At 39.8% G+C, this 10,343-nt stretch overlaps 1 protein-coding gene across 1 annotated transcript; it reads left to right on the forward strand.

The window, feature by feature from the left end:
- Positions 1–2,760: 2,760 nt before the first annotated feature.
- LOC106566133 (zinc finger protein 239-like) lies at positions 2,761–3,593 on the forward strand (the record flags this gene model as incomplete). Its single annotated transcript, XM_014133985.2, has 1 exon — positions 2,761–3,593. A coding segment is annotated over one exon (714 nt), but the record flags the coding sequence as incomplete, so codon positions are not given.
- Positions 3,594–10,343: the final 6,750 nt, after the last annotated feature.

Raw genomic sequence — 10,343 nt, forward strand, 5'->3', positions numbered from 1 at the left:
AGGACAGTGTAGTGTGTAGTGATCAGCAGTTTATCTGGCAGGACAGTGTGGTGTGTAGTGATCAGCAGTTTATCTGGCAGGACAGTGTGGTGTGTAGTGATCAGCAGTTTATCTGGCAGGACAGTGTGGTGTGTAGTGATCAGCAGTTTATCTGTCAGGACAGTGTGGTGTGTAGTGATCAGCAGTTTATCTGTCAGGACAGTGTGGTGTGTAGTGATCAGCAGTTTATCTGTCAGGACAGTGTGGTGTGTAGTGATCAGCAGTTTATCTGGCAGGACAGTGTGGTGTGTAGTGATCAGCAGTTTATCTGGCAGGACAGTGTGGTGTGTAGTGATCAGCAGTTTATCTGTCAGGACAGTGTGGTGTGTAGTGATCAGCAGTTTATCTGTCAGGACAGTGTGGTGTGTAGTGATCAGCAGTTTATCTGGCAGGACAGTGTGGTGTGTAGTGATCAGCAGTTTATCTGGCAGGACAGTGTGGTGTGTAGTGATCAGCAGTTTATCTGGCAGGACAGTGTGTTGTGTATTGATCCGTTTATCTGGCAGGACAGTGTGGTGTGTAGTGATCAGCAGTTTATCTGTCAGGACAGTGTGTGTTGTAGTGATCAGCAGTTTATCTGGCAGGACAGTGTGGTGTGTAGTGATCAGCAGTTTATCTGGCAGGACAGTGTGGTGATCAGCAGTTTATCTGGCAGGACAGTGTGGTGTGTAGTGATCAGCAGTTTATCTGTCAGGACAGTGTGTGTTGTAGTGATCAGCAGTTTATCTGGCAGGACAGTGTGGTGTGTAGTGATCAGCAGTTTATCTGGCAGGACAGTGTGGTGATCAGCAGTTTATCTGTCAGGACAGTGTGGTGTGTAGTGATCAGTTTATCTGTCAGGACAGTGTGGTGTGTAGTGATCAGCAGTTTATCTGGCAGGACAGTGTGGTGTGTAGTGATCAGCAGTTTATCTGGCAGGACAGTGTGGTGTGTAGTGATCAGCAGTTTATCTGGCAGGACAGTGTGGTGTGTAGTGATCAGCAGTTTATCTGGCAGGACAGTGTGGTATGTAGTGATCAGCAGTTTATCTGGCAGGACAGTGTGGTGTGTAGTGATCAGTTTATCTGTCAGGACAGTGTGGTGTGTAGTGATCAGCAGTTTATCTGGCAGGACAGTGTGGTGTGTAGTGATCCGTTTATCTGTCAGGACAGTGTGGTGTGTAGTTATCAGCAGTTTATCTGTCAGGACAGTGTGTGTTGTAGTAATCAGCAGTTTATCTGGCAGGACAGTGTGGTGTGTAGTGATCAGCAGTTTATCTGGCAGGACAGTGTGGTGTGTAGTGATCAGCAGTTTATCTGGCAGGACAGTGTGGTGTGTAGTGATCAGCAGTTTATCTGGCAGGACAGTGTGGTGTGTAGTGATCAGCAGTTTATCTGGCAGGACAGTGTGGTGTGTAGTGATCAGCAGTTTATCTGGCAGGACAGTGTGGTGTGTAGTGATCAGCAGTTTATCTGTCAGGACAGTGTGTGTTGTAGTGATCAGCAGTTTATCTGGCAGGACAGTGTGGTGATCAGCAGTTTATCTGGCAGGACAGTGTGGTGTGTAGTGATCAGCAGTTTATCTGGCAGGACAGTGTGGTGTGTAGTGATCAGCAGTTTATCTGGCAGGACAGTGTGGTGTGTAGTGATCAGTTTATCTGGCAGGACAGTGTGGTGTGTAGTGATCAGTTTATCTGGCAGGACAGTGTAGTGATCAGCAGTTTATCTGGCAGGACAGTGTGGTGTGTAGTGATCAGCAGTTTATCTGGCAGGACAGTGTGGTGTGTAGTGATCAGCAGTTTATCTGGCAGGACAGTGTGGTGTGTAGTGATCAGCAGTTTATCTGGCAGGACAGTGTGGTGTGTAGTGATCAGCAGTTTATCTGGCAGGACAGTGTGGTGTGTAGTGATCAGCAGTTTATCTGGCAGGACAGTGTGGTGTGTAGTGATCAGCAGTTTATCTGGCAGGACAGTGTGGTGTGTAGTGATCAGCAGTTTATCTGGCAGGACAGTGTGGTGTGTAGTGATCAGTTTATCTGGCAGGACAGTGTGGTGTGTAGTGATCAGCAGTTTATCTGGCAGGACAGTGTAGTGATGTGTTATGGAGGCACTTTGTTGATTCTTGATGTTCACCTGTACAACTGTTCATCATTACTAGTGTATCTAAATGAATTATTTTAACACATTGGTTAAAAGACTCTTGTCACAATTTTTTTTAATTACATTGAGCAGTATACCACATTACTTCTTACTTACATTTCTTGTTTTACAAACATTGCCAAGCTCCTCATTAGTTTCTTGTTGTGATTTTTGGTGTGATCAGTCATGGCAAAACAATATTTGGGCTGGTAAAAAATCAGTGTCTGGTATATTCTACCATCTGCCTCCTACAGTGGCTGGTATATTCTATCATCTGCCTGCTACAGTGGCTGGTATATTCTATCATCTGCCTGCTACAGTGGCTGGTATATTCTATCATCTGCCTGCTACAGTGGCTGGTATATTTTATCATCTGCCTACTACAGTGGCTGGTATATTCTATCATCTGCCTGCTACAGTGGCTGGTATATTCTATCATCTGCCTGCTACAGTGGCTGGTATATTCTATCATCTGCCTGCTACAGTGGCTGGTGGACCAAAATCAAACTAAAACAAGACATTTGTCAAAGTTTGTAAAAACATTTAAATATTCACTACATTGACTATCTGACTTTGACTTTCACACAGGAGAGAGACGTGACTATTGTGGATCCTCTGGGGAGCCTCAACAACATCATGAAGCTGACGAGGCAGAGAAAGGTCTCTCCAGATCAGAACACCTCAAGAAACACCAGCGGGAACCCACAGGAAAGAAACCTCACTGCTGCTCTGACTGTGGGAAACGTTTCAAGTCTTCATCAGAATTGAAAAAACACCAGCGAGTACACACAGGAGAGAAACCTTATAGATGTAATCAATGTGGGAAGAGTTTTACTCAGTCAAGCCACCTGGTATCACACCAGAGGACACACACAGGAGAGAAGCCTTATAGCTGTGATCAGTGTGGCAAGAGTTTTACTCAGTCAAGTAGCCTGGTATCACACCAGAGAACACACACAGGAGAGCAGCCATATAGCTGTGATCAGTGTGGCAAGGGTTTTACTCTGTCAACCAACCTGGTATCACACCAGAGAACACACACAGGAGAGCAGCCATATAGCTGTGATGTATGTGCGGATAGTTTTACTACATCAAGCCAGCTGGTAGTACACCAGCGAGTACACACAGGAGAGAAACCTTATAGCTGTAATCAGTGTGGGAAGAGTTTTACTCAGTCAAACAGCCTGAAATCACACCAGAGAACACACACAGGAGAGAAACCGTATAGCTGTGATCAATGTGACAAGAGATACTCTCATTCAAATGGTCTGATTAAACATCATAAAATACATGCAGGAGATCCACGGAGTGTAGAATGACCTCCAACACCAGACCTGGGTAGTAGAACACAGAGTGTGGAATGACCTACAACACCAGACCTGGATAGTAGAACACAGAGTGTAGAATGACCTCCAACACCAGACCTGGGTAGTAGAAAACAGAGTGTAGAATGATCTCCAACACCAGACCTGGGTAATAGAACACAGAGTGTAGAATGATCTCCAACACCAGACCTGGGTGATAGAACACAGAGTGTAGAATGACCTCCAACACCAGACCTGGGTAGTAGAACAGAGTGTAGAATGATCTCCAACACCAGACCTGGGTAATAGAACACAGAGTGTAGAATGATCTCCAACACCAGACATGGGTAGTAGAACACAGAGTGTAGAATGATCTCCTACACGAGACCTGGGTAGTAGAACACAGAGTGTAGAATGACCTCCAACACCAGACCTATATACATCAAATCACATTTTATTTGTCACATACACTTGTTTAGCAGATGTTATTGTGGGTGTAGCAAAATGCTTGTGTTTCTAGCTCCAACAGTCCAGTAATATCTAACAAGTAATATCTAACAATACACACAATCTAAAGGAATGGAATTAAGAATATATAAATATTTGGATGAGTGATTTCAGAGCGGCATAGACTAAGATACAGTAGAATAGAATAGAATACAGTATATACATATGAGATGAGTAATACATAGACAGATACAGTAGAATAGTATAGAATACAGTATATACATATGAGATGAGTAATACATAGACTAAGATACAGTAGAATAGGGTAGAATACAGTATATACATATGAGATGAGTAATACATAGACTAAGATACAGTAGAATAGGATAGAATACAGTATATACATATGAGATGAGTAATACATAGACTAAGATACAGTAGAATAGTATAGAATACAGTATATATATATATGAGATGAGTAATACATAGACTAAGATACAGTAGAATAGGATAGAATACAGTATATACATATGAGATGAGTAATACATAGACTAAGATACAGTAGAATAGGATAGAATACAGTATATACCAGAGGTGGGACCCGGTCATTGTTTTACAAGTCACAAGTAAGTCTCAAGTCTCAGCACTCAAATCAAGACAAGCTATGGGGAGCAATCGGGCGGTGTAGGCTTGTACACAATCACCCAACGTTAACACACACACACACCTTCTGTGTGTGGTTACAGTAGGCTAACACATGTCAATGGTTTTAGGAACAGCAGTAACATCAGGCAGGATTTATACCAACAGCCTAGCCAGTTGTAGCTCAATCTTGGGTGCAATGATCACATTCCTGCACTGACTGACTGTGTGGAGGCTCATTGATTTAATGTTACGTTAGCCTACATGCTATACTAGCAAGAAATAATTATATTGCTGTCGGCTATATTAGCCACGACTTACCGTTCTTTGTGCAGCTTCAAATGTCGAACAAAGTTGGAATTTGTTGCGTCTCCGTCTGTAATTTTCTTCCCGGATGTTTTGCAAGTTGCAATCCGTTTTTTGTTGATACAGCGTCGTCATTATATCCGAAAATAATAATTACATCAAGTGTTCCAATGGTAAAACGTTTGATTTAATTACATCAAGTGTTCCAATGGTAAAACGTCTGATTTAATTACATCAAGCGTTCCAATGGTAAAACGTCTGATTTAATTACATCAAGTGTTCCAATGGTAAAACGTCTGATTTAATTACATCAAGTGTTCCAATGGTAAAACGTTACAGTTCATTGTGACACGGTCACTTTGCCTGCTGTTTATTGCCACGTTGGGATGCAACCTTTTTTTAATATCCTTTTTTTATATATAAATATAATTTTACCCCCGTTTTTTTCTCCTCAATTTCAATCTTGTCTCATCTTTGCAACTCCCCAACAGGCTGGGGAGGTGAAGGTCAAGTCATACGTCCTCAGACACACATTATAGCAAATACATTTTGGGTCTCAGTTAAAGGAGCTACAATTAGAATTTAATTTTAAAAAATTAAGAAAATCTCGTTAATATCTGCATTAATAGTGGAATGATCGTGTTTCACAATATTCCTTCACAAAAAATATATATTTTGGGGTCAATACAAGAGGTTCAGTCAGGACTCATATACCAAAGACTGATCCTAAAGTAATCTACCCAAGGCCCTACAAGAGGTTCAGCCAGGACTCATGCCATAGACTGATCCTAAAGTAACCTACCCAAGGCCCTACAAGAGGTTCAGCCAGGACTCATATACCAAAGACTGATCCTAAAGTAACCTAGACCAGTTATTGTAAATGAATACATCTAGTGACCTAGCTAGACCAGTTATTGTAAATGAATACATCTAGTGACCAAGCTAGACCAGTTATTGTAAATGAATACATCTAGTGACCAAGCTAGACCAGTTATTGTAAATGAATACATCTAGTGACCAAGCTAGACCAGTTATTGTAAATGAATACATCTAGTGACCAAGCTAGACCAGTTATTGTAAATGAATACATCTAGTGACCAAGCTAGACCAGTTATTGTAAATGAATACATCTAGTGACCAAGCTAGACCAGTTATTGTAAATGAATACATCTAGTGACCAAGCTAGACCAGTTATTGTAAATGAATACATCTAGTGACCAAGCTAGACCAGTTATTGTAAATGAATACATCTAGTGACCAAGCTAGACCAGTTATTGTAAATGAATACATCTGGTGACCAAGGTAAAAAGAAAGGATATTATCATCACTAAATCAAGGCTGATGGAAAACATCTATGGACAACTTTGATTCAACACAAGTGGCAGACATGCTTGAATTCCTACCCATTATAACATTCATTACCAAAACCACCTGGCATTGCATATTACTTTAATTACTATTTGACGGGTCAGGTGGACACGTTGAGAAATGAGTCCAACTGACGGCTCACTGAATCGGACCGCAGAGTGAAGGAAAAGCAGCCAACAAGTGCTCAGCATATGTGGAAACTCCTTCAAGACTGTTGGAAAAGCATTCCAGGTGAAGCTGGTTAAGAGAATGCCAAGAGTGTGCAAAGCTGTCAATAAGGCAAAACGTGGCTATTTGAAGAATCTCAAATATAAAATATATTTCGAATTGTTTAACACTTTTTTTTGGTTACGACATGATGTGTTATTTCATAGTTTTGATGTCTTCACTATTATTCTACAATGTAGAAAATTGTAAAAATAAAGAAAACCCCTTGAATGAGTAGGTGTTCTAAGACTTTTGACCGGTAGTGTATATTATGTTATATAATAAATATGTAAGAACATTAAAACATAACTGTTTGTCCTTATAGGTGTAACAGTACTCTTCTTGCGTTGTGTACAATCAATCATCGACACGAAAATTGGAAATTATATTATATTATACTAATACAATTGCTCAGAGAAAGAGATATAGTTTAACATGTAATTCTCAAAAGGTAGGGGTCTGAATTATTGCCATCATGTTTTCAATACTCCAGCACCCTCCCCTTGGGAGGATAACGACACTGAAATGTTTAATGAGATTAGAGAACACATTGGGTGTGATCTTAGACCATTCCTCCATACAGAATCTCTCCAGGTCCTTGATTTATTTAGTCTGTCTTATGGACTGCCCTGTTCAATTCATACCACAGGTTTTCAATGGAGTTCAAGTCCGAAGACTGAGATGACAGATTTTGTGCCAAATAACCGTTTCTTCGTGGATGTTGATGTGTCTTGCTGGACGATCCCCTTATGGCCAAGTTTCAGCCTCCTAGCAGAGAGGTAACCAGGTTTTGGGCTAAAATATCCTGGTAGTGGGTAAAGTTTATTTATTTATTTTATACAGTAATTTTTGCTCATCTTTATCAAGGGTATTAATAACTAGGTGCTTATTTTGATATATAGTTATTTGACTGAATCAGAAATACAGATGTGGAGTAGATTTAGAGTTTGTTTTAAATTATCATAAAAAAATCTGAACTAATCAAACAACACTTGTTGTTCTTTGTACGTGTTGATATAATATTCATATTTAATGGAGAGTAAAAAACGTTTCCCTAAACTGCTTTATAATATTATAATTCAATGAAGAATAAAAATAGTTTTCCCTCCTCAACTGCGTTTCCTCCCTCCAGACAGCAGATGGCGATATGTGTCTTTCAGGCGATGTTTCTAGTGTGACGTATAATCTAGTGGACGGAACGCTTCTTCAACAACTGCAGCCACCTCGGTAGCTCGCTAGCCGACAAAGTCGGAACATTCACGTTCTTTAGACAATTTCGTGGTTTATTTGCCATTTTGCTTTAAACATACTTATGTGGAAACAACTAGCTACCCCATTAAATGTAATATTTACGTTGTAAGTCAACTAGCTGGCTGGTTAAGTTAGCACTAGTCTAGTTAGCTAACATCCCCGACCATGAGTTCACTAAGCTACTCTCCTCTTGCTAAAGAAGAGGTCTGTTGGACGGAGAAAGAGGGACTGTGGCTGAACGTTGTCGTGAAAGAGGAAGAGGAGGATGTCACATTACAAAGACAAGTAGAAGGTGAGGCTGTTACCGTGAAAGAAGAAGAGAAAGACGTTACGGTGGAAGAAGAGAAAGACGCCTTCAGAGTGAAAGAAAAGGAGGAAGATGCAGTTTTTGGAGTGGAGAATGAAGAGGGGGAGATTACTGTCACATTAGAGGAGGACGAAGAAGAGAAGGCTGGAGATCTGATTAACACCAGTAAATACAGTGAGTACTATCTAATAAAACAGGGACCTTGATCTGATTAACACCAGTAAATACAGTGAGTACTATCTAATAAAACAGGGACATTGATCTGATTAACACCAGTAAATACCGTGAGTACTATCTAATAAAACAGGGACATTGATCTGATTAACACCAGTAAATACAGTGAGTACTATCTTATAAAACAGGGACATTGATCTGATTAACACCAGTAAATACAGTGAGTACTATCTTATAAAACAGGGACATTGATCTGATTAACACCAGTAAATACAGTGAGTACTATCTTATAAAACAGGGACACAAACTCTGCAGTTGTTGAACTAATGTGTGATTTTTAAAAGGGCATTCTACACTTGCATATGTTTTTGTACTGTATGAATTGTTCATGACGTCCTTTCCTGTTGAAAAGTGATATATAAATACATTAAAGTATAAACACACTAAAGGGAAACAAATAAATGTTTTGAGCAAAATAGTTTTTTTTTTTAGACAACTGCAAACTAGAAGGAGTGATGTCATAGTAAGGCCTTCAAGGAGTTGGCTTGATGGGAAGTCGTGATGTCATCCAATAGGCGACTGATCTTCATGTGAATATTCATTTTTCTTTTTAAAATCCTTCCTGTTCTGTCAAGTTGGTTGTTGATCATTGCTAGAAAGCCATTTTCTCGTCTTGCATTGACTTTCAAGACGATTTAAGTCCAAACTGTAACTAGGCCATTCAGGAACATTCAATGTCATCTTGGTAAGCTCCTCCAGTGTAGATTTGGCCTTGTGGTTCAGGTTATTGTCCTGTTAGGACAGTTTTTTTGTATTCAGATCTCTGAAATGCTCTCTAACTACGTAACATTTAGTGTCTCCTTATGTTACGCTGGGAAAACAGTTTTCATGGGCACAGAAATCCTAAATTATTTCAGAGTTTGCTAAATCCAATGGTTCTAACCGAGAGTCACCTTAACTTTATTGACAACACCCAAATGGATACTGTCATTAATGCAGTTCTTAAATAATTACACATAATTCTTAATACTGTAGCTGTTTAGTTACAGTCACATGTTCAACTATCATCAGCTGATCCAGGAAATCATTTTCTGAATGACTGTCAAATGACAAACATCACGACATGCAACAACAACCAAAGTGCTTCTTCGTCATTACTCTGGTAAAGACAGTCATGCTGTGCTCCACGTTGGATCCAACATCCCTAACAAATTGGTGCTTATAATTTTGTTGTCTGCTTGATTTACTGTAGGGTCTCGTTAGTCTGTTTGGACACAGAGATACTTAGCTCATAATGTGTAGAGAACTGTTCCTTGATGGATAGGCTATTGTACAACACACAGAGCTATTTTCCTTTATTCAGGACATTTAGAATGACAACACATTACATAATAGCCTAGTGGGATTATTCACAAAATGATCAGGTTATGAAATGTCACGACAGACATTTTAGTTTGCATGTTTCACCTGAAATATTAAATGATTTATAATCCTAGGTCTATGTTGTTGTTAGGTGAAGTTATGGGGCCTACAGTAGGTCTATGTTGTTGTTAGGTGAAGTTATGGGTCCTACAGTAGGTCTATGTTGTTGTTAGGTGAAGTTATGGGTCCTACAGTAGGTTTATGTTATTGTTAGGTGAAGTTATGGGTCCTACAGTAGGTCTTTGTTATTGTTAGGTGAAGTTAAACAGTGTACAAACCCTCATTGTCAGGCTGATGGAAAAGCCAAAGAGAATTTTACTGGTTGAAGTACAAAGCGGTTGATTTGCGATGATGACACAAACATTATATTAAGCATGACATTGAAGCGAGCCTTACAATTATAATCCAAAGTAGTGTGAAATGCACTCATAAGCAACCTGGAAATGGAGGTTACTCCCCTGAGTTTTCCCCCATTCACATTCAGAATACATTGTGATAAACTAAAATCTTTGCTCACCAGATATACTACATCCTTACCTAGTGGTTTCCTCATTACCAGATATACTACATCCATAACTAGCGGTTTCCTCATTACCAGTTATACTACATCCATAACTAGTGGTTTCCTCATTACCAGATATACTACATCCATAACTAGTGGTTTCCTCATTACCAGATATACTACATCCATAACTAGTGGTTTCCTCATTACCAGATATACTACATCCATAACTAGTGGTTTCCTCATTACCAGATATAC

This window comes from Salmo salar, unplaced genomic scaffold (genome assembly GCF_905237065.1).
Source record: "Salmo salar unplaced genomic scaffold, Ssal_v3.1, whole genome shotgun sequence".
NCBI lineage: Eukaryota > Metazoa > Chordata > Actinopteri > Salmoniformes > Salmonidae > Salmo > Salmo salar.